This window comes from Caretta caretta, chromosome 7, assembly GCF_965140235.1.
Source record: "Caretta caretta isolate rCarCar2 chromosome 7, rCarCar1.hap1, whole genome shotgun sequence".
Lineage (NCBI taxonomy): Eukaryota > Metazoa > Chordata > Testudines > Cheloniidae > Caretta > Caretta caretta.
This window is the reverse complement of record NC_134212.1, coordinates 123,890,368-123,915,952: the sequence shown is the minus strand read 5'-3', so window position 1 is coordinate 123,915,952 and position 25,585 is coordinate 123,890,368. Positions and strand designations below refer to the sequence as shown.

The 25,585-nt window shown below is 44.1% G+C and overlaps 1 protein-coding gene across 1 annotated transcript in view; it reads right to left on the bottom strand.

Annotated features, from left to right (window-relative positions):
• BTRC (beta-transducin repeat containing E3 ubiquitin protein ligase) overlaps positions 1 to 25,585 on the bottom strand; it is a 176,696-nt gene that overhangs the window by 28,469 nt on the left and 122,642 nt on the right. The window contains 2 exon segments of the mRNA XM_048859264.2: positions 2,848 to 3,034; positions 14,197 to 14,428. Of these exon segments, the coding sequence (XP_048715221.1) occupies positions 2,848 to 3,034; positions 14,197 to 14,428 (419 nt within the window).

Genomic DNA, 25,585 nt, shown 5'->3' with positions numbered 1-25,585 from the left:
GTGGCTCCTTCCTCATTTCAACACAGATTTGGAATACTCATATCCCAAGCTAGATTTTTGCTTCAAAAAAAATTCAGTAAACGGCAATCACTTCCTGCTGTGTAAAGAACTTTAATTCCTCATCCTGAAGTTAAGAAGTCACCAAACACGGTGTGGAAGCTAGTAAACCCTACCATGGGCGTACTAACTGCTGTTTTGCCTGGCAACATGCCTTGCGAAGTGGAGATAGGCACAAATGCCTCGGAGTGTAATCCTGGCATCAGAGGCATGGCGTTTACACTGGGCCAGCTCTCTGCTCCTCCCCTCCACTACTCCATTACAGCATGATTAATTGTTCCAGATCCCCATGTGCCTTTCTTGTCTGTCCCTTCCTCACAGTACACCTTGAAACTACAGTGCACCTTGACAGCTTGGGCCTCAGCTATACATACCATGAAACCTGCATCAGAGAAGCTACAAAAATGATCTGAAGTTTTTAGTTTATAAGGACAACAAAATAGAGTGCTGAACAAGCATCTGAAAGCACACAAGGGGAACGGCATATATTTAAATTCCCTAAGAAATTAGTTTAAACACATGTTTTGGGGCAGAGCAGTTTTCAGCTCCATACTTAGAAGGCTGCAGATTTTCAGACTACAAGAAGCATCAGCCATTAACAGCACTGGAATAAAGGTTTGTGTTTCCGGTCTCACTCTCCAGGATGTGTGCACATGACCAGATAGGCACATGCATGCAAGCAGGCAATTGTGGGTCCAGGTCCTAATCATTGCAGAGAGAAGTTGATACAGTATTTGCACATGTGGAGTGCTTTTAGAAGAGTGAAGGTTAATCACAGGGGCAATGTTTTGAAGACTTCCTGGGGAGTCCTGGAGGCTCTTGGAAACTGCACATGCTTTGGAGGTGGGGACAATGCTTGACCCAGACCCTGGAACATTTAGGTTACATCTGGGTTGGTCTTCAAATAGAATCAATTGCGGTTTAGCTAAAGAAGTGCTTGGAATCATATAGAAGTAACTATTTCATGTCCCCTCCCCAGCTGAGGACAATCGGACACTGCAGGGGTGCCCCAAGGACAGAGCCTGAGGGACATGTAACCATGTACTTTCTCTCTCTATATATATATGACTGTAGGGTAAAAGGAACTCAACGACTAGAAAACTGAATGTCTTTTGGTCACTATCGAGACAGACACAAACAGTGCCCAGGTATGTTTGTTTTTTTATAGTAAATTTTCTATAAATACTTGTGCCAATCCATATGACCCCACTCATTCCTGGCAAGTTGTCAGTGTGGTCCTTTGTGCTGCAGAGTTTGGGCTCTCCTGTCGTAAGGTACCAGGAAGCAAGTGATGAAATCAAGTGGTCCATGCACCGAGCTAAGTGAAGAGCTTTAAGCGAATGACACCAGTCATCTATCATTCTGAACTGTCCATCTATTCACTTCCCTGTGCCATCCAAAGCACTGATTCCAAGCTACAAAGTGCTATATGGCAGGTCCCCAAGTTAAATTAGATATTGCCTGCCTCTTTTCCCCACCCAACTGTTCCTAGGGTTAACCCCCTCCTCCCTATCAGAGGATATTCTCCCTGGGAATACATGCTTGGGGAATTCCATCCTGCAACCAACTTAAACAGGACACAGTGCAATCCTGAGGGAGCAGCATAATGATGGGGGTGGAGGGGTATACTGCTGACCTTCAAATACCCATACGCTCAGCAATGGGCATCAATGTAAAATTCTGAATATAGAATGAAATACAGGACTGGGGTTTCTCTAAATACAGAATGAAATACAGATAATCATGGGAAAAAGAAAAGGAGTACTTGTGGCACCTTAGAGACTAACAAATTTATTTGAGCATAAGCTTTCCTGAGCCACAGCTCACTTCATCGGACTAACACGGCTGCTACTCTGAAAGATAATCATGGGGCTTCTGTAACATTTCCCCTTGTGTCTGCAGCTAATACTGTCATGGAAAGGAGTACTGAACACTTCTGATAATCACTATGCTTCTGGAAGCAGATTTGCATAGTATTAAGGACAGTTCATAATCATGATTTACTTGTCTTTGTAATCTGTGACAAACAGTGTAACAAAATGAACTTCAACACACAACAGAATTTTTGTTTGCAACTTTGTATCTTTTTTTTCTTCTTAATAGCAACTAAAATGCCTAAGCTGTCACTTTTATCTTGTTTATGAAATATTCATACCCAGCTTTTTTGCCGCTAACATCCTGGGGACACCCTTGGAAAAGAAAATTATGTATTAAAGGGCTTACCCTAGAGAGGGAAAGTTCTAATGAAGTGTTAACAGAGCAGCTTCAAACTCAAGGGAGACCCTCGGAAGGCTATTCCAGCTGATTATTAACTCATCTATCTGCATTTCTAGAGTCCCCTACTCTCCACGGTACCTACCCTCGGATTCCAGTTTGAGGATTGCACAGATACAGCGTAAAGTGAAAGTTTGCTGAGGAAACACTAATTCATACCACACGCCCCAGCTCCTAATCCTAAAAATGTTTTTCTGCTCTGAACTGCTGGTGAGTTTATTGACCTTCTTAGGCATATGCAGCTTCTTACTATGAAACTGAATGAGAGGCTGAACAGATTCTACAGTTTTATCTCTCACTCATTACTGAGATACTGGAGCACCAGTGAGAGGGGCAGGGAAAAACACGCGAAAAATTGGTGGTAGAACCAAAAACGACCAACCTCCCCAATCCCTGAATTTTGCTGTAAACAAATGTCAAACTAGAAACAACAGGGGCTGACTACAAATGTAGCATTACACACACACCATCCACTGTCCTAGATGGGTAAGAAAGCTGAATTTGCAATTCCCTCACCATCCTCTCCTCTCTGCCAACCCTCTCCACAACGAGTCTGTCCTGACCATTCTCTCAATAAGTTTCTTCCACAGCATGCCATCAGATGTCACCCGGTACCATTCCTTACACACCAGCTCAGCAGCACATAATGATTTGGCATCCAGGTACGACAGTATGTTCTCCGCAATGTGATCCAAACCCCGAGCTGGGAAAAAAAAAAGAGAGCATTAGTCATTGGGGAGATCGTAAGACAGTTTAAACAACTCCCCTTGTCTATTATGGAGATGCAGTCTCTTTCCTATCACTGCTCATCCATTCCCCTGTATGCAGAGCTGGACCAAGTTCACAGAAGAGTATTTGCTGCTAAGTTCAGGAACAAACAGTGTTTTCCCAACTTGTTTTGGATCAAACACAACAAGGCATTAAAAATAATAAAGAATCCAGGAAGTCATTCCAATCTATTTCTATGGGTTTTAGCACTAGGGGGATAGTCTATGGATGGCATTTCCAACGCAGCGATGCAGCCCCCAAAATATCTCTATATTAGGACCATTTCTCATCTTGCTGCTACAGCTGTTCTCATGTTCCAATGTCTCAAAAGCTGTTTTTGCTAAAGTAGTAGCTTTTGAACGTAATGAAGAAAAAAATATATATTCCCAGTGTGTACCCTGAAGGGTAGTGGTACCTTTAGACATGGGAGGGGGGAAGTATATGCAGATGCATGGAGGAGAGACAGTCTAAGGAGAGAGTGAAGCAGGTTTGCTGGTATCATTTATTTCAGTAGGTGGAAGAAAGCGTATGCTGACACTTTCATTTGCAAACATTTTCCAGTGTGAATACCAGAAGGGTTGCTTTGTGTTTCAATAGTGCTGCAGTCAAATGGAAGACAATTGACTCAAAAAAATAAAAGGGCACTCGACCAATAGCCTGGTTAACACCCCAGTGGATATATAATAGGATAAAATGTTGGACTACAGTGGGGGGTTCACCCTGTGTTGTTTAAAGTGGACGGGTTTATCCATTACAATTCTCTACCACCCCCTCAAACCTAATCTGCACAGAGGCCTCAGAGGAATAAGATGCCTATAAAATAACATGGTTACACTAATAAAGCTTCTCTTGGCTGCTGTTCTAATTCACAAGTGAGACAGCAACAGTGAGGGGGTTATTGCTCTTCACAGATCACATTTCAGAGGCTTCACAGAAGCTGTAGTTCAGAGGAGTCCGCCCTCCCCCAAGCACAAAGTTCTGCCCAACAAAGAGCAAGCATGCCAGATCGGTATTACATGCAACTTCCCTCCTCTCCCTAACGAAACCCACTAAACATCCGGAGTGGGATTAAATACCTCTTTTCTTACTCTTATTACAACAGCCTCAAAGACTGAGCCCCATTTGTCAGCAGCACAGAAGTAGGAAGCAGTAAATGAATTGTGACTGGTTGAGTCACATGTCCATACTTAAGCAGATGGAAAGGGAAGCATGTATCAGCTGATTCTTATCAGAGTTCACAGGACACTATCTATTCTAGCTTTTGTGTCAGACTGATAAATTAAAAGAGATCTCAAAATTGGCTCCTCATGCATGAAAATGATATAACACAGCATGGCTCCTGATTCCTTCCCTTATTCCTAATGCAACAGTTTAAAACGTAGCCACATGCAGAGAAACAATTTTATGATGCTTTGGGCCCAATCCTCCACCGCCCAACGCCTTGTATCATTTACAACTGTGCAAAAAAGAGCATGCAGATGACGACACAAGGTACCAGGTGGTGGAGAAAGAGACCCAAACGTGTCTACACCGATGCAGAGTTGGGTGCTATATTGCAGTATTAACCCACCAGGGTTCCCAATTGTACAGTTTCAGTTTATACACATAGATATTACACATATAGCTTTACAAACTCTGTGAAAGAAGCTGGATTGATAGTTCTGAAGGCTGAAGTCCTCTGTTTATCAGTTGAGCAGGTGCAGGATGGGGAGTGTTTCCTCTAGCCACCCCTTATTTATGTGTCACAAACTTCATCTAGTGGGGAAAGGTGATGTCAGTTTGCTTTCCCACGGCCTGAAGCTTTCACTGACACCTTAGACACTGTGCGCCCATCCCTAGAGTTGACACCAGTAGTTTCAGGTGAATATACTGAGCTCCATAGGAATTCTGTATGAGGAAAAGAGGAAGGAAGGAGAAAGGATGGCAAGAAATGGGCCCACGCTGTAGAAGTTCTGCTTGCCGATTCCTAATCAATCCTCACCGATCATCCCTCTAGTTGTCCACCTCCCCCGACTCTCAGTCTCCAAATGGAGCCATCTTTAGTTGGTTTTTATTTTCATTGCTGTGATAGGTGTATTTCAATCACAGTAGTTGACTCAGATCACTGATCTTAGACCATTTTTATACAGAGATAACGGACCATTGTCAGAGAAAACTACCATCATACAACCCCCCTGCCTTGCCTCTAGTACTAATGGGGGGGGGGGCCTGGGGAGCAGGAGAAGAGGCAGAACCTATTTTAACAAGTGGCATGGTTACAAATCCAATGTTATCATTTGTTCCCAAGAAACGGTACAATTAATTTATAATATAAATTTTAAGGAATTTCTTATTTAGAGAAGCCACTTTAAAATGGACATTTTCCTTCACCAAAAATTATGGTAAATTAACTTGAAATGTGATTAGCTGTCTATTCTTCCTTTTCAAATTATCTTTCAGGACAGTACTGGTTTTACAACATAGTCCTAGGCAGAAAAGCTTTGTCTTCCTGAAGTTGAAAGAATCTTTCACTTACTTCACACACAAAAACCTGATGCAAAAAATGCATTTTCCCTCCCCAAAACACCACACACACATATTCTAAACAGTCTGGAAGTTCAAAGTTGAGGCTTCGCTTTTCAAAATCTGAACAAAGTACACAAATAAATACACAGTTAAAGTTACTCAAACAACCTTAACTCTGACCTCCACAGCACCAGGATAAAAATCAAACAATTTTACTCCAAGTTTAATAAATGTGTCTGATTGATGGATAAGAGGCAGTACTATGTGGGCAGAGTAGGTGGTCTGGAGAACCAGAATGAGAATTTGCCAACTTTCAGGGTTTTAGGGTGTATTTTGTGTGTGTGTGGTGGGGGCAAGGGGATGAGAGCGATAAAGTAGAGCTTGAACTTAACTTCCAGGCTTTTTAACATGTGTTTTTGTGAGAAAGCTACAAAGCTCTCCTGTGGGTTCTTTTTAGTTGAGGTGACATATTCATAATTCCAGGTGAGTCACATTTTTTTCTGAAAATTTCCTTAGGCTTTAAAAAATGTTTAACAATTGTCTGATCAGGAGAGTCACCGCAGTCCTTGCAAGCTGCCCACAGATTAACACAATTCCATTCCAGACAACCTTCTGCCTACTCATATGGCTTCTCACCTCCTATTCTCCTTACTGGAATCCTTGCCCTGCATGTGACATTTCTGCATGTGCACTGTACAGCCTGCAACTACATGCCCCTCTGAGATTCCTTGTCATTAAGGCCACATGTGTTGGGATATACACACTTTGGAAACATGCAAATTGATGCACACACATGCCACTTACCACTGTGCGCTTATTTAAATCACGGAATAACTGCTGTCTACATGCGGCAAACTAGAGAAAGGCCCCTCCCATCCATTCAGTACCACACAAAAAGTGAAGTTTGAAGGTAGCTCTATTTCATGGATACAAGCAGTGAATGACAAGGTAGAAACAGTTATTTACCTGTACTGTAACTGTTGTTCTTTGAGATGTGAGCGCAGACAAGCATTCCACTCAGGTGTGCGTGTGTCCAGCTCACCAACTTATAGGAGTGGTGCTCACGCCCTGTGGCCCTTCCCCTCCTCTGGCTACTCAAAATCAGTGCCATCCCAACCCCCTTAGATCCTTCACACCAAGAGTACAGACTCTGATGCAGAGCGGATGGAGGATGGGTCACGAAATATAAATCTGCACTCACATCTACAGTACAGGTAAGTAACTGCTTTTTCTTCGAGTGGTTGCAGATGTGTATTCCAATCAGGTGACTCACAAGCAGTACTTACATGAGATGGAGCTTGGAGTCTACTAAAACGACTGCGGGACTGCCTTCCCCGAGGTTGCATCTGACCTAGACACAGTGGTAATTGCGCAGTGCTTTGTAAAAGTACGTACAGAAGACCAGGCACTGGCCCTGCAGGTGTCCAATATTGAAACATCTCTGCGGAATGCTATCGTCGTTGTATGACCCTGTAATCTCAGAAGAGGCACCATCTGAGCTACTTCACATGCAGTTGTAATGCAGGAAGTTATCCACCTGGAAATCGTCTGCACAGAGACCGCCTGACCCTTCATTGGATCCGCATAGGAGATGAAAAGATGACCCAAAAAGGGCCCAAAAAGCTAAGTTCTCTCTAGGTAAAATGTCAAGCACTGTCTCACATCCAATGTGTGAGGTCTCTGCTCATCCACGTTGGAGTGTGCATTGTTAGGAGAGAACACCAGTAAGTAAATCATGAGGTTAAGGGCAAACAGTGAAACCACTTTAGACAAAAAATTTTGATGTGGCCTTAGGGTCACTTAGTCTCTGACAAACTGAGTGTGTGGGGGCTCTGCCATTAAGGACTGCAGCTTGCTTACTCTCCTTGCAGATGTTATAGCTACAAGGAAAGCTGTCTTTTGGCACAGGAGCGACAGAGAACAGGTTGCCAGGGGTTCGACTGGAGACCCCATAAGGGCAGCTAAGACAATAATGAGGTCCCACAAGGGAACTGGCTCTTTCACAGGTGGGTAGAGACAAATGACTCCTCTTAGAAATCTCACCACCATGGAGTTTGAGAAACTTGACCTCCCTTGGATGAGCAGATGAAACTCTGAGATCGCCATAAGAGAACCCTCAATGAGCTGAGCGACAGACCAGAAGACTGAAGGTATAACAGGTACTACAAGGTGTCCTGAATGCAGGCCAGCACGAGCTGAATTCCCCATGCTAGCCACCAAACTGAAAAGCGCTGCCACTTGTCAAATAAGAAGCCGTAGCAGAGGGTTTCCCATGAAGTAACACTTGTCAAACAGCTTCTGAACGCCAGTCCTCCTCTTAATTTTGCCATGAAGAATCCATGCTGTGAGGTGCAGGTTGTTCAGCGCCGGATGCTAAATCTGACTGTGGGGCTGGTTCAGTAAGTCACGATAAAGAGGAAGAGAGATGGGCAGTCAAACCGACAGATTGAGGAGACTGGAAAACCAACACTGTCTTGACCACACTAGTGCAATGAAAATCAGTCTGGCAAGATCCAACTTCAGTTTGAGAATGACCTGCGGGATGAGTGGGATCAGGTGGAAGGCCTACGAGGTCACCAATCCCCACTCAGGTGGAAGGAGCCTGGACTGAGGCCCATTCAGGAACAAAATTGACTACACTTGTCTTTCGTTGCAAGCACGTCGACAGCTGAAATGCCCCATTTTTCAAGATGGGCCTCAACAATCTATTCTTCAGGGACCATTCATGATGCTGAAAGACACCCCTGCTGAGGTGATTTGCATCGGGAGAACATCATTCACATGGCCATTCACCTATTGGGGATGTGAAATAGCTTAGCCAAATTGCCAAAACTTTTTACTGCCTTGTGACAAAGCTGGTTGGAGTGGGCTGCACCCTGTTTGTTCACATAATACACTGTGGTGGTGCTGGTGAGTATACGAACCACTATGCCTTTGATGTGCACCAGAAATCTCCAGTACACACTGTAAATGGCTCAAAGCTCTATGACCTTCACACGAAGAGAGGCTTCCTGATCTGTTCGCAGTCCCCGAATTTTCAAAGTCCCCAGATGTGCTTCCCCAACCCATTTGTGGAGGCATCAGTCATAACTGTTATGAAAAGCAGAGGACGGGTGAAGGGAATACCTTTACAAAACTGATTCAATCTATTCACCACAGGACAGGGGGCAGCACTCACACTAGGCACTCCAACAACTGGCCATCTGGGCAATATACCAACTTGAGCCAGGTCTGAAGAGACAAAGGGGCAACCTCACATGCTGAACTACGCAAGTACCTGCGGTCATATGACTTAGCGACTTCAGACACACATGAATCCAAATGGAAGTGAGTGATTGGAGGGATAGTCCCAGACAATGAACTGTCTGAAACCACAGTTCAGCAGAAATGCCCTCAAATTCACAGAATCTGGTAGAACCCCAATACTCTCGATTTTTTGCGGTGGTACTCAAGTTGATTTTGCTTTGTTTTCTATCAGACCCAGCCCATCGAGGAGACCCAGTCTGAACCGGACATGGTTGAGGAATTGATCTGGGGACTTGCCCCTCACTAACCAATCATCCAGGTAAGGAAAGACATGGCTTGGGAAAAATCGCCACATGGAAATAGGAGTTTTGAAGAACAAGGGCAGCAAACCAGTGGTTGTGATTCAAATCTGGGAGGATGGCAGCTAAGGTAACTATGCAGAATCTCATGTGCTTGATGTGCCTGCTGAGACTCTGGAGTTTGAGAACAGGTCTCATGTCCCCCTTGGACTTGGGAATCAGGAAATACTGTGAGTGGAATCCTTCTCCTCCCACCCCAGCCCACCAATGCTGCAGGGGGTCTTCCTCTAATGCCCCCAAAGCTCACTTAGTCTGGACCTGCTGTAGGAGCAGTGACTCGTGATGGGGGTCCTTGAAAACGGACAGTGTGGGGGAGTGGAAATTGGATGGCATAACTTGATCCCACACGCTTAGGACCATTTGTCTGAGGTTATCACTTCCCAAGCACTGTGAAAGTGAGGAAGCCTGTCCCCGAATGGTGGGAAGTTCACAACTGGTGTCGATCAACGAGTCAAAATGGCTGCTTGCCCAAAGCTGGGGGAGGACAGGCTGGCTCATTAAAGTTAGACCCAGGAGGTCTTCCTCTGTGCGACTTGTGCCCCTTCCTGGAGTAGTCCTGCTGCCTCGATAGGTAAGATGTCTCCTGGAAGGACCATTGCGGACAGTACTGTGGCTGCCATGGCTGACCCAGAAATTGGCACCTTTCTATGGCTGGGGTAAAGCCCCCAATGAATGCAGAGTTGCTCCTGAGTTCTTAAATGAATGTAAAGTCTCATCCATTTTGTCAGAGAAGAAAAAAATCAATCATTGAAAACTAGGTCTTCTGTTCTCTGCTGGACCTACGGTTGCTAATTTTGGCAGGACATATTCCTGGAAGTTTCATCACATGATATAATCTTTAATTAATGGTTAATCTTTAATTCCTGGAGACTCCAGGACAATCCTGGAGTGTTGGCAACTCCAGCTGGACCTCCAAAGCTATGCCAGAGTGCTGCACGCATGAGGCCCTTCTCAGCGTGATTGCTGAAGCCATAACTCTGGAAGCTGCATCTGTTATGTCTGGTGCCGACTGCAAAGATGTCTTGGCAGCCAGACAACCTTATGCAATAAACATTCTGAACTCTTCCGTGGAGGGTTCGGGCAACTTGTCTGTGAGTTTGGCTATAGACTCCCAATTCCCAAAATCATATTTCAATAACAGTGCCTGCCGATTTGCAATGCCCACTTATAAGGATGAGGTCGAATAAATTCAGAGAGCCAATCTCTTAGTACTCTGTGTCCTTGGGCATGGACTTGTACCGCCCTTGACATCATCTCTCATGAGCTGCTGTTACAAGAGAGCTAGGGACCATACGAGGATAGAAGCACTCAAAATCCTGCATAGGAATGCAATATCGTTTGTCAGTACACTTTGCCATAGGAGGCAAGGAAGCTGGGGTACACCACAAAGTCTTATCAGGTTCTAACAACGCTTCAAGTTATAGGGAGAGCCACTCTCCTTGGGTCCGAGGACTGAAGAATTTCCACCAACTTGTGTATATTTTCCTGCACAAACTCAGCCTGAATACCCAAGGCTGAAGCCATTCATTGCAAGAGATCCTGATGTGATTTAAAATCCTCAGCCATTGGAGAGGAAGAGTCTAGTATTGCAGAACCAGCTGGTGATAAAGATGAAGGAAGTGGAGCCTGTGGAACCTTCTGTGGCAGCAGAGGTCCCTGTATGAGTGTCTCAGGCTGAACCTGGGTTGAGGAAGCCACCTCTGAGTCAGCAATGTAGGTGACTGAAGAGAGAATACCGGGGATGGCCAGGAGACCTTGCCCTGGAGTGGGCTGACAATTGGGACTTCACAGATTGAGAAACAGTCCAGAGATTCCAAGGCAGACACTGAATATAGGGATACGGCATAGGTGGGCAGTAGGCACTGGGCCAAGACCCGCGGTCCCTAGTGCAGGAGCAGTGCTGATCTTGGTACTGATTGTGATCTATAGGAGGTCTCAACAATCTTTGAGAATGATGTCTTGGTAATGAGGGAGATGGTGCCTCCGAACTTGCTCTCGATGACCCCCCCCCCCCAAGTCATCTGAAGACAATGGGGGATCCACCCCAGGTGCAGCAAGCAAACATCCAGCATTGTCTGAAGCCCAATATGCTGGCTGCATCGTTACCAAAGCAGAGAGAGAAGCTGATGCCTTGAGGACAGGCAAGGGCACTGTACTCCCACTTGGCAGCAAAACAAGATGGCGCTGCAGTCAGGGTTGGTATCGATGCCATAGATGTGGTCTGCACTGCAATCATCATCAGTGCCGAAGATAGCAGCTGTGGTAACACGCCTCACGGTACCCATAAGGAGGTTGACCTCGAGTGCCTACTCTGAGTCTTGGCAGTACTGAAGACAGTGCTGTTGACTGAGACAAGTCTGCAGTCAATTCAGGTGGCACAGAGGACCACACAGAAGTACTCCTGGCAGCAGAATGCTCCTGAATAACTGGGGAGCAAGAACAGAGGGGCAAAGCAAGTCTGATACTGCCTGGTATACCAATGGCATGGAAATAGCTGGTGCCAATGTTGTTGGTAATGGACTCAATGGGCATCGCATGAATGGTAAAGTGCTCAACGGATGCCGCCTCGGTACCAGAGAGCGAGTGGATGGCCCAGCTCCATCCCACATATCAGAAGAATCATGGTGATTGTCTTCGCTCCACCTGGAAGAGAAGGTGGAATCTCCCCAACCTCTGGAGTGGTTCTGCAGTCCGGAGGACCTGAGGAAGGAGAATGATCTCTCTACCTCCTGGGGCTCCTGGGGGAGGCATGAGAGTCTGGTCACAGAACACTGGCTCGCTCTAGTTCCAAAGTTGTCTGAAAAAAGAAAAGGAGGACTTGTGGCACCTTAGAGACTAACTGGTTAGTCTCTAAGGTGCCACAAGTCCTCCTTTTCTTTTTGCGAATACAGACTAACACGGCTGATACTCTGAAAGTTGTCTGAGAGGATGAACGATCCACACAGGTCTCCAGTGCCAAGCGGGCCTCATGGCCAGCTCCACAAGGTGCTGCTTGAGGTGCAAGTCCCTCACCACCTCTGTTCTTGAATGATTTGCAGATGAAGCTTCTTTCCTTAATGTGTCCTTCTCCCAGGAGCAACAAGTACCATATATGGGGAGTCACTGCTGGGAACAGCCACCCCAAACAATGGACAACAGTTAAACCTTGGTGAGTGAATATTTATTCTAACTCCTATAAACTAAAAACATAAATACTGTTAAACTAACTTACTATATGGACAACAAAATCCAAGAGAGACCGAGATGGAACAGTGTGAAGAAAATACCACACCAAGTGCTCTGAGTCTACTCAGGAGTGGCAAGAAGGAACTGAGGGGGTTCGGAGGAACACTACCTTTAAATAGCCTGGGGAGGGGCTAAGAGACACAGGGCATGGGTGCTGCCCCTCAGGGTACTACTAGGCAAAGTTCTCTGGCTTGGGTGCACCAGGCACACGCACACCTGAATGGAAAATATGTCTGCAACCACCCAAAGAAAATTTTTTAAATCCCTTCTGAAACGACTTCTGCTACTTGCCAAAACTTTCCAGAAAAAGGCCCCAAGGGTGAAATTAAGGGGTGAAATATGAGGTGGATTCGTTTGTCTTTGATGAAGTTGGGCAGAAAAAGGACTGAAAAAAATTGGGTTTATAACAGAAAGTGAGCGTGCTTCAGTCTTAACTATGGAAAGGCAAATGCCTCTTCAAATTGCTCCCTATGTCTGTGTAACAGAAGAGTTCCACACGTTATAATGCTGCTCTGGTACATGAGATTATTGCCATTAGACCTCTAAAAACTACCACAATAACACACTTAGCACAACAAAGATTTTTTTCAAGGTCTACCAGCGCCATTTGATTACGAGGCAGTTATAATTTATAAAATCCCAGGAATCTGTGTATTTAATTTCCTAGCAACACTCCCATGATGGCGTTATTCTTTATAAGATCCACAATTAAAAAACAAACATGTTTTCTCCTTCTTCAGCCCTAGAATTTAAGTATCATGTGGAACAATCCCATTAGAAGTCAAATGTTTGGAAAGAAGGAGCACGTAGGAATTGAGCAGCTCTTCAAAGGTCTGCACAGGATAAACAATGTGTGTGAGAAATTCTTCCAAGCAATTTTCTCTTCAACTAAGTGTTCAGAGTCTTCAGCAAAGATGGCAACACATTTTACTTAATTCCATCAGAGACTCAGGAACCAAGCCATCTGAATTATAATATCGTCTATGGAGGTATGATCAAATGGTTTGAGAATGGGACTGAGAGCCAGAATTCTAAAGCTGGTTCTGATACTGTCTTGCTGCACAACCTTGGGCAAGTCACTTACTATCCCGTGCCTCAGTTTCCCCATCTGTAAAACAGGGAAAATAATGGTACCTCCCTCACAGGGGTACTGACAGAATTGTTTGCTCAGTGCTTTCCTCTACTTAGGTAGTTCTGTGACCCCCATTCATCACAATAGCCAAACATTTACCTGGGGCCAATGTCCTCAGATGGAAAGCACTGTAGAAGTACAAAATATGAATATGTTATCACGTCCACTCTTTATCCTGACATGTTGTTCACTGTAGGTAATTAATATTCAAATCCGTGGCTACAGGAAAATATTTTATTAATAAAAAGGGGTCAAAATTCTGAATGAAAAAATCCCAAGGGAAAACCAGAGACGATAAAAGGTAGTTACAATTTTTTAAAATTCTGTTATTCAGACACTGTTACTGTCTTAATGACAATCAGATGCTCCGTTTTCTGTGTCACATGCCCTAGACATTTGGTAAAATCATCCATTTATTTCAATCAAAAGGGTAGTGATATTGAGTGAAATGTTACTACTACTGTGCACTTCTATAAAGCCTTTCATTCACAATCTGCTGCTACCTACTTCGCAAAACTTCTCCCTGAAGAACACTCTCCCACAGGGAACGCCCACTGTCAGAGGAACCCAAATACCATAGCTCTTTCAAGGACAACCTGGAAGATCCTTCCCCCAACCGGGTGGAAATACCTGGCAGTGCAGTGATGAAGTCCCTCTGTAACATGGGTTTGAGGTACGAGTTTATATGTCCGTGCTGGTAATGACACATCTGGGAGATGAGATGTTCCACAAACTCCACTTGGTCGGACTCGGACCACTGTTCAAAATACTTGACGCACAGCTCCTTCTCTTTCTCATAGCTTGCAGACAGCTTCCTTTGTTTGGGCACAATCATGCTGGAAGTGCCATTGGCAAGTTTTGTCTTGAAAGGAAAGAAGAAAACATGAAATAAAGCTTGGGATGCTAACATTCTGAGTCTGCATATCCCATTTGCTGCTGTCAGTCCGCAAGTGGCCCCAGAAACTGGTAACCTTGGAGGACAGTACAGTTCATGCTGGAGCTGTACGCAAAGGACTGTGGTTAGATGGAGAACAAGAGTGGCAGCTTAATACAAACACATTTTAGTTACATTTTACACACAGTAAAATGCTGACAGATTCCTAATTTGCCATTATCAGCTACTTCAGTGCACCACAGAAGACTGCATTTGTATTTTGTTTCTCTTCTAAAGTATTTGCTTCAGGGCTACAATGGACTGCTGCTAAAATTAATAGAAAATACATGAGATGGATAAGAAACTGCACAACGATCATTTTAATAACACACATAGTATACAGTAAAATCTGTTAAATCAACACCCCAACATCTGGTGCTCATCTGTACTTCATGCAAAGAATCAAATACTAAACTTTATAGTCACTGTTAATATTTTGCCAGAAGGTCTCAACATAGTCTGATTTTGAAGAAGGGATCTCAGGGACAGGAGAAAACAGACTCTTCACTCTATCGCCTAAAAGCAAGATGCACGGAAGTTTTGTTTTTAATGATTTAACTGAAAGAAAAGCACACGTATTGTACCATGAGCACATCCCAAGCCAAATTAGCTGTCAACTGGGAAATTATGTTTTCCCATGCTGGTTACTAAATAGCTTTTATTAAATACTAAACTAAGGGAATGTCTGTTTATTTTTAGGATTCTACTGCCCCAACTTAAAAAAAATAAAAAATAAAAAATAAAACCAAGTACAATGGTCTTACATTTAACCAAGACAAGTTTTAAAGGGACATTGTCAAGATATATCCATGTACCATGGAACCTTGATAAGTCTCATTTTAGTAATCTGCAAACCTGGTAAGTCTTACTAAAAGGTGGTGTCTAGCCCTACGTCACAGCAAAGCTTTAATAACAGACGGCACTGTAATGACAGTTCACATTATTAGATCATTTCTTTTACAAAAACACTCTAGTCTACATTTGCTACTGCATTATGAATTATCAATTAAAACCAAATTGCACCTATCATGATAAATACAAGTTATATTTTGTGATGTAGTATTTCAGTTTCACGGACTTGCTATACCACAATGTGTATTAACAAAATTAATGATATTTTAGTCAATCTAAAAGAAAATAACCAGACTGTACACGCTCTACATGTAATTTGTACCTAAGAGGAATATACATAGAATCTATTTACTGGGAGGAAGGATCAATGGAAAGATGTTAAGTGATTTGCTAAAAGGCTATAGAAAGTGCCTGCCAAAGCAGGGACAAGAACTCAGGAATTTCTAGCTCCCGGGCTTGTACCCCAGATTACACCTCCCTGTCCACCTAAAATCCTTACCTGTGTTACCCACACCTTGGATTACCAAAAGTGACAGAATGCTTTAAAATCTACTTAATTTTTCATCTAACAGAGATGGCTGGATAGATTTTCTTACAAAACTGCCCTGGTAAGTGGCAGCCATTTTAACAAAAAGTATATTCTGGCTTTGTATTATGGTTTGAATTAACTCTGACTTTCTGAGACCATAGTACGGTACAAGGATAACAGATTGTATCATTGTTCAACTTTGCATCACGAGCAAACTGGTCTGCAACACTTGTTTTGTTTCCTTTCTCATTCCCCTCAAAATGGAGCTGAGAGTCCTCAAACACTGGGGAATGTTTCTGGGAGCATTCAGTAAGGATCATCAAAGATAGCTAATAGCTGGTGGCAGAGTTGCAAACTAACAGCAAAGTATAAAACCCTTGTACAATGGTTTTATATTCTCTCATCATGTGGATAATAGTGTCCCATAAATGGGATATTTGGAGGGAGGAGAAACACACACTCTTCTTCTGGACACTCTCTTTATATAGAGAGAATGCTGACATCTCTGAGGCAACTGTGGGAATGAACTCCATGGCGGGAAAGGTTGGATTTTTCCTGGCAATGGCATGGCATACAAAGATTAAGGATGGGCTGTATTGAACATCAGCCTTGAGGGACTCTGGCTGTTTTTACTGCAGTTTAGCTGTTTGCAAAACAGAAAAACCCATGAAATGCTGGAGATAGTTGACAAATGGTGTATTTTACAAGCCTGACCTCATTTCATTTCTCATTTCATTTGCTGCACAGCCAATCTTACAGCAGGCTATCTCAATAGAGCATGGTTTTTAAACCTGTACCTTCTGCCTTTTGTGTCCTCCTTTCAGTGAGAACAGTCACTATTTGCTAGAGCATTAAATGCCCTCTTACCTGTTGCAATCAAGAAGCCCCTCCAGAAGAGACAGTGCTATCAGACATATGGATAATAAAATGAAGTTAAATATTCATACAAATGTACCACCCAAAAGGTTTTCAGCCCAGAGCTTTCTACTGTTTGTTGGGATGAAGATGTATTACCTGCCTCACTATCAAAAATAACCACAGACAACAGGAACCGCAATCACTGCATGTTACCCAAAGAAGATGCATCTGTGTATGGCATGGGAAAGCGCCCAAATGTAGCCCAAGTGGAGCAGATCACAGTCCGCCACCTTTTTCTTCTTCCCTCCCAGGTTTGAATGTGGAGGCATGACCCTGCAGACGATAGGGGCCACCATTCAGTGCTTCATTTTGATCTGAGCAGCGTGACATGCTGGGACCTGTAGCTTCTGTGAGTGGCACCTTTATACTTGCAGAGGTCTATTTCCTCCTGAGGTCCCTTCCAACCCTGATATTCTGGGATTCTATTTCAGTGATACCATTTTTGAGATGGGGTGACCAGCACTGAACACAATACTCAAGATAGTGAAGGCATTCCATCAATTCTAGTCAGACATCCTGGCACTGAACAGACTGGTTTAGTAAGCTGTCCGTAATTACAAGCTTTTCTTCAGGCCTGAAGAAGCTGTCAGACAGTCAAGCCCAAAGAAGAGCTTGGTGGAGCCTGAAAGCTTGTCTCTTTTACCAACAGAAATTGGTCCAATAAAAGATACTACCGCACCCACCCTGTCTCTCTCGTATTCTGCGACAAACACAGCGACAGTAACACTGCAAACAACAATTACAAGGCCATTTTTCTGAGTGGCTACAATTAACAGAGCCTATTTGTATGCACGAGGAGGTAGGAGAGAACTAATATAACGAAGGACCTGAGTCTAAAGAATTGCCTACGTCTACAAGAAGGGGCAACATTTTAGTATGGATAAACAAAGGTTGGATCAGTCTAAATTTGTGTGAACAAAACAAAAATAACCATGGTATAACATGGTTGGCCCACCAACTTAGTAACAGAAGTTGTTTTGTTGTATAGATGGGGCTTATGGGTCATTCTTCAGTATGGGAAAAGCCAAATGCCGGCACAGCTCTCCGCTACTATTACAAGAATCCATTTTTTCAGCCACACCAGCAATCTATTTATTTATTTATTTTTTGGGAAAAGGGTTGTAACACAGATGTCCCCTACTCACTGTAGAAAACCATGTTAGAGCTCTTTTTGTGTACATATTGACTCCGACCATAAGCTTCTTGTGGTAGGAACTGTCCTGTCTCTTGCAAAGCATGGATGCTCAAAAACCCCAGCTAGTGCCACAAGAAATGCACCTACATGTCTGTGAAGCTCTAAAATGGTTCAGAGAAAATAAAACAATGCTGCAAGTTTCTCACTTGAGTTTCTCTACAGCCAAAGGGGAGGAAAAGGCATTCCATGATATTCCAGCGCTAATATGTCTTAGTCACTTACGTGGGCACGAAAGAGCATCAGGGGTCATGTGTTCTTTGGTTCTCAAACTCAAATACTTTGTCTTGCTTATTTGCAGTTGCATCTTTTCACTACTAACTATGTGCACCACCAGTGCTGGTAAACTCGCTGATCCACCTTAACAGCATTTTTGGATGGGTCCTACTGAAGGGGAGTGGGAAAAAAAGGACATAATGTTTAATTATAAGAAATGATTGAAATAGGCACAGACATACCCCGGGTGCCTCTGCACTGCAGCAAGCTCTAAACTTGTTATCGTTAATGGTTTAAATTTCACTGTGCTAATCATTTCAGGACACAAGCCTTTCTTGATAATCTAATGAATTATTCCAACATCCTTCAGCAAAAAAAATCCTCCTTGACAGCACTAATTACAAGACGTTTTCCCAGTGCTTATGTAAAATATGACAGAGCAGCAGCTTAGGGAATTGCAGAAAACTGCTTCTAATTTCCACTGAGAAACTGACAAACACCTCTCTTCCATCTCTCCCAGCTCTCAAGTAAGATTTAACTTTCTCATTTAGTTAATTACCGAGTGAGGATCATCATTTTCCTGGATCGGAGCGGCTCAAAGCCTTTATCGTGTTAACTTGTGAACTTGATCGATGGCTGCTGCTAAAACTTAATAACTTCACCCCCTGGCAAATTGTAAGATAAATATAATAGGAGAAACTCTGACAGTAAAAACCTGCCAGAAACGAGTGCTGTGTTTATGTTTCTTTGCAGGCAGCAAAAAAACAACCGACAGCTTATTACTGGGTGCGTGTTACTTATATTTAAAAGACTCCAGGCAGTTAACTTTCTGCGTACTGCTCAAACTTTGCTCACAAGATAAAAGACACTGGGGAAAGTCAAAGCAGTGGTACCACGTGGGGGGTTGAGGGGCAGATGGGGGGAAACAGAGAGAGGGCAGCAAACAACATTGAAAGGAAAGTCATGGCCAATGTGCATGTTTAAGCAATTACAAAAAATCTAATGAATCCAGACAAATAACTGAATTAAACAGCAGTACAAGTCATGCTCAAATATTCTGGTGCACTTTAGAAGCTGGGTGGCAAAGGCAGAGGAATTAAATGGTGCAGCTACAGCAGCGAGATGTGTCTCTCTTCACGGTTCTATATCTGGAGAAGTCACTGTCAGCTGAACAATTCCAGCACTGTTGGGTTTTCAAGCCACCTTGTGGCCGCAAAATCATTTGCCCATAACCACATACCACTCAGTGCATGCTGATGTACTGGAGCATCTGAATGTGCCCCGATGCCCCTCATGTGACCCCTAAACTAATAAGAACTAGTACTTTAAAGTCAAGTTGGGAAGGGTTTGCTTGGGTGACCTAACAGCAGCACACAGCAGAGGCGGCAGGACACCGAGGCCCAAGTCCCATGGCTTGTGTCTTCCTCCTTGGGCCTGTAATTACCAAGGGCTGCAGAGGTAGATTGCTTAGCCCTAGTGGGCTGGGACAGAGGATGGACATGTTCTGAAGTCACTTACCAGTAATCTCTTTAACTACATTGTTTTGAGAAGCTGGAAGGAGGATGCCCAAGATTGACCTGGGAGCATGGGTGTAACATAGAATCATAGAATACCAGGGTTGGAAGGGACCTCAGGAGGTCATCTAGTCTAACCCCCTGCTCAAAGCAGGACCTCCTACCTAGGGAGGTGGTAGAATCTCCTTCCTTAGAGGTTTTTAAGGTCAGGCTTGACAAAGCCCTGGCTGGGATGATTTAACTGGGAATTGGTCCTGCTTCGAGCAGGGGGTTGGACTAGATGACCTTCAGGGGTCCCTTCCAACCCTGATATTCTATGATTCTATGATTCAATCCTCAATTTTTGCCCCAGATTCCAAATGGCCCCCTCAAGGGCTGAACTCACAACTTGGGTTTAGCAGGCCAATGCTCAAACCACTGAGCTATTCTCCCCCCATGGGGACCTGTAAGGCTCAGACAGAAATTAACAATCTACTTCTTCAAACAAAAAATGGGGTTTTCTGAAGGGCGGGGTTGGAAGAGGCAGGGCTCCGTCCAGCTCCCAGTGGATGAACGTCCACACTGTAAGACCATCCCCACATAAGAGGGATTAGCACAAAGAACCAAGGGCCAATGAGCCACAGAACTGAAATTACACCAGAAGGGCAGTCCATTTGTCATGATGCCCTCTTTTGCTGGAACTTGTTTTTCCTATATTTGACTTGATAGAACTCAAAGCTACAACACTAGGTCATTAAACACCTCAGTCCATTTACTTTTATTTTAAAAGCTCAGTTTAGAAGCTACCCGTTTCGTCTGCCTCCATCTCGCACAACAGATTCCAGGAAAGTTAACCATTAGTTTAGCACATACATGGGCTTACTTGCCATGTACTGGACTACAGTTTCTCCACTGCAAAGCTCGCTGGAACATTTTCAAAACCCAACACAACCCGGGAGCAGATCGCCACCAACCACATCTGAGTCAAAAGAAAGCCCCACACAAAGGAGCCAGGATTTTAGTTCCAGGAGGAAATTAAAAAAACACCAACTGAAATGAACAGCCCCCTGGATATCCAAAGAAGTAACAATTTTGCCTGTACTTGGTTGTTAGCTGCTTGCTCACATCCGGCTTCTAATTTCACAGCGGCAAATTCGGTAGGAAAAAAAGATACATTTAGATGGAAGGTCAGTGGAATGAGAAGCTCAGGCTGCTGTGCTTCTTGAGGTCCGGTGTGGGCAACAGTTCCCAGAGGGCAAAAAGGAGTACTTGTGGCACCTTAGAGGCTAACCAATTTATTTGAGCATGAGCTTTCGTGAGCTACAGCTCACTTCATCGGATGAAGTGAGCTGTAGCTCACGAAAGCTCATGCTCAAATAAATTGGTTAGTCTCTAAGGTGCCACAAGTACTCCTTTTCTTTTTGCGAATACAGACTAACACAGCTGTTTCTCTGAAAAAAGTTCCCAGAGGTACCATCTAACGACATACGATACTTTGTTGGGCTAAGGGGTGCCTGGCTAAGGACTTCACCTCCAAATCAGAGGAGTGACATTTAGAGAAAAGGTTGTGTTCTTCTGGGACCAGAGAAAGCTGCAGGCACCACCGATGTAATGTGCTGAATCTCTCCAGGGACTGGGGAGGGCAAGACTGAGCCATGCATGCTTGCACACCTGCTACACAAAGAACAGCAATAATAATGCTGGATAGAGAAGAAGCTCCTCTCCCACACTGCTAAAAAGTAAACCACAACAGGGAGAGCAGATGAAAAACTGTTCTTTTAAGCTAATACTTAATGTGTCAGACAGACTGATAAAGTTTAATTGTCTGGAATCTGGTGGCTCTGACTTTATACCTTTCCTTTGATATAGGTCTCACACATCTGGATTTTAAATGTTGGTAAAACCACCAAAATAAAATTTCTGTGCTGGGAGAAATGGAAGCGAAGGGGGAGTTTCCCCCCTACCTTAACTGTAAGTTTGATCAGTCTCTGTCGGATTCCTTTGAAAATAACTGGGACTGGTGAGGAATCATCTTGTGATGGCAGCACCTGGACAATGCTGGCATATGCCACACTTTCACCAGGTTAAAGAAACCAAGTTACTGAGAGCAAAACAAATCAGTAGCATTAATAACCCTCCTCTCTTCCCTATAAACACTGAGAATCCATGGTGAGGGGTATGTTAGAAATAACCAAACCCTACACATACTTTAGAGGCACTCTTAGACAGGTAAAGAGTGACTCTTAAATTAGTTAAACAGAAACATTTCCCCTTTCGCATAAGTTACCTGACCCAGCTTTGGACAGCTGGGACTACTACACATTACTACTGTTAAGGGAAAGCAGCAAAATGTACATTATTACTTGGAGAACAATCTACTGAAGTCAGCCTTTACCAGTAGCAGCAAAGGGCTCATTAATGGGATGGCAAGGAGTAGGCTATGCTCCAGGCAGCAGGTTTCTAGTTTTCTAAAACAGCCACTTGTAAACACATACACTACTGACTGAGTGGCAGTTCCCTTTATGGGTGTTACCGAAGAGTTTCCTTTTTCCCTCGTGTACTCCCTTAACCCAGACAGAAAGCCACCAGGAAACAGTGTACTGGGGGGCAGGCCAACATAAATAATTTTAAATGAGACGAGACAACACATTCAAAGAGGGGGTGACCTAATAGGTCTAATGTCCATGGCTGGGTGCACTGGATAAAAGGATCAAGATACATGGAACATTTTGGTCTTGTCAATGGAAAGCTTTAATACACTTTTAGCATTAAGAGACTGCAGCCTTCTCTGAGATACTTGGGTATTTCTCCCCATAGTTTACTCAGGAGAGCACAGCTCAGATGTGGCATTACTTTTCACTGACTTTCCTGCTTTTGAACACTTTTTGCAATGATGGGGCCAAAAGAATGTAAGTGACTTGCCCAAGGTCACAATGAGAGTTAGTGCCCCATCTCGGATTAGAGGCCACGACACTCCAAGGCCTTTTAAACACCAGATAATCCCAGGGTTTCCTCCTTTCATAGAACAAACAAAAACAGCAGTGGGGTTAGGAGAAAACTGCACGACTCCTGATCCACACTTCCTCCCACTGCAAACACGCTCCTACAAGTTGCTCAGTGAAATTCATCACCTTCCCTGCTCCTGAAATGGCCAGTTAATTCAGTTAGCTGCAGGAACAGCTCACATTCACTTTGCACCTTAGCCAGCTTAAGTATCTCTTCTCTGTTCATGTTATTCCCACTTTCTTTAGTCATAGGTGGCATCACGTGACGTCTCCACCTTGCCGTGAGCAGCATGTAGCATTTGTTTGAGCTGGACAAACAGGGAGGGAAGAAGCAAAGGAACAACTGAGAAACGGGGATGAAAAGGAGGGATGGTGTGAACTGTGCTGGGGCAACTGCACGGGGAGCATGGAGCTGGGTTGCTCATCTACCAAACCATTGTATTGTTTCAGGTTAAAGCTGGTCAACGGGCTATGGACAAAAATCTGCAGGGGTTCATCTGCAGGGGTCAACGGGTAGTGATCAATGGCTCCATGTCTAGTTGGCAGCCGGTATCAAGTGGAGTGCCCCAAGGGTCGGTCCTGGGGCCGGTTTTGTTCAATATCTTCATAAATGATCTGGAGGATGGTGTGGATTGCACTCTCAGCAAATTTGCGGATGATACTAAACTGGGAGGAGTGGTAGATACGCTGGAGGGGAGGGATAGGATACAGAGGGACCTAGACAAATTGGAGGATTGGGCCAAAAGAAATCTGATGAGGTTCAATAAGGATAAGTGCAGGGTCCTGCACTTAGGATGGAAGAATCCAATGCACAGCCACAGACTAGGGACCGAATGGCTAGGCAGCAGTTCTGCGGAAAAGGACCTAGGGGTGACAGTGGACGAGAAGCTGGATATGAGTCAGCAGTGTGCCCTTGTTGCCAAGAAGGCCAATGGCATTTTGGGATGTATAAGTAGGGGCATAGCGAGCAGATCGAGGGACGTGATCGTTCCCCTCTATTCGACATTGGTGAGGCCTCATCTGGAGTACTGTGTCCAGTTTTGGGCCCCACACTTCAAGAAGGATGTGGATAAATTGGAGAGAGTCCAGCGAAGGGCAACAAAAATGATTAGGGGTCTGGAACACATGAGTTATGAGGAGAGGCTGAGGGAGCTGGGATTGTTTAGCCTGCAGAAGAGAAGAATGAGGGGGGATTTGATAGCTGCTTTCAACTACCTGAAAGGGGGTTCCAAAGAGGATGGCTCTAGACTGTTCTCAATGGTAGCAGATGACAGAACGAGGAGTAATGGTCTCAAGCTGCAGTGGGGGAGGTTTAGATTGGATATTAGGAAAAACTTTTTCACTAAGAGGGTGGTGAAACACTGGAATGCGTTACCTAGGGAGGTGGTAGAATCTCCTTCCTTAGAGGTTTTTAAGGTCAGGCTTGACAAAGCCCTGGCTGGGATGATTTAACTGGGAATTGGTCCTGCTTCGAGCAGGGGGTTGGACTAGATGACCTTCTGGGGTCCCTTCCAACCCTTATATTCTATGATTCTATGATCTCTCAGCCTTTGCTCATCCACCAGATGAGGCCACCTACCTGCTATCCACCAGCATACACGGTATCTTGCTTGTTCAGTCATTCTGCTGGCTTTACCACTCATTTCTCAGGATTACCTAGGACTAGACACATCCTTTCCTTGATAGAAGATGGCCTGAGTTCTGGCCTCCAAATGGGTGGGCAAAAGGAAATTCTCCCATTTCCCCTATATCTTTAGAGAGGAATACGTTGGTCCAGGATATGCCAGATCACAAAAGAATTAAAGACTAGACAAGAAGAGCATGTAGACTGTAGCTCTACGGTAAGCAAGGAAGAAGCGTAGAGGTTGAGAAAGGCTGGGGATGAATTGCTTCCAGTCATCAGCAAGCATCTCTTTCCAGAGTACTCCTTCCCTAAAACATAACCAAACGTCATGACCAAAGAGGGCTCCCTCCATCACCATCCTTATTCATTATTTGCACTGCTGTAGGCCTAAGGGTCATGGTCCCGGACCAGGAACCCATTGTGCTAAGTGCTGTACAACAGAACAAAAAGATGGCCCCTACCTCAGAGAGTTTACAATTTAAGCGATGAAGCCAGTGGGTCTTTGGGGTCCCCCTCACATAGCTAAAACAATAAGCAACCTCTGCTCGCAACCAGAAAATCTTACAGATCTCTCCTATCTCTGGCCTAGAGAATCACACGTTTCCCTATATTCCTTGACTCCTATCTTTTCACTACAAATAAATCAAGACACTCCGAAGCAGAGGAGGTAGTCACCCTTCCAGAATTATACCCACCTCAAGAGAGTCAGTCAAACTGAGATAGCTTTAGTGCAACTGCCTTGTAACAGAATCAAATTGGACAGGGAGGGACCTCTCAGCTCCCACTCAGTCCCTCCCCTGGTAGTCAGAGCAGGATTATTCACCATACTCTATTGTCTAGGATTACGTTCAGCCTAGATCAGGAGATCTGTTAGACTGTGCAATGGTCTCCAGTCTGGAAGTTTGTCGTCTCTAAATCAGCCTACACTTTTCTTTTCCTGATTTCACCCCATTCCTCCTAGCTATACTCCCTTGTACCAAGAGTAATGAGATTAAATTAAGTCATGCAGCTCATCAAATCCATATGAGAAGTTTCATCCATCCCAGACAGTAAAGTGGTGCCTTATGCCCTAAAACAAGAGGGCTGGTATCGCTCATGCATTTTTATCCTGTCTCGTGCAACTCCACGTGTTGTTATTCACAAGAATTGTTAATCCTTTTTTTTCAAAATCTATCATGGTATTTGGCTAAACATCTTAAGGTAGCGTATTCCAAAGATTCATTATGTATTGAGTAAGGTAGCATTTCCTTTTATCA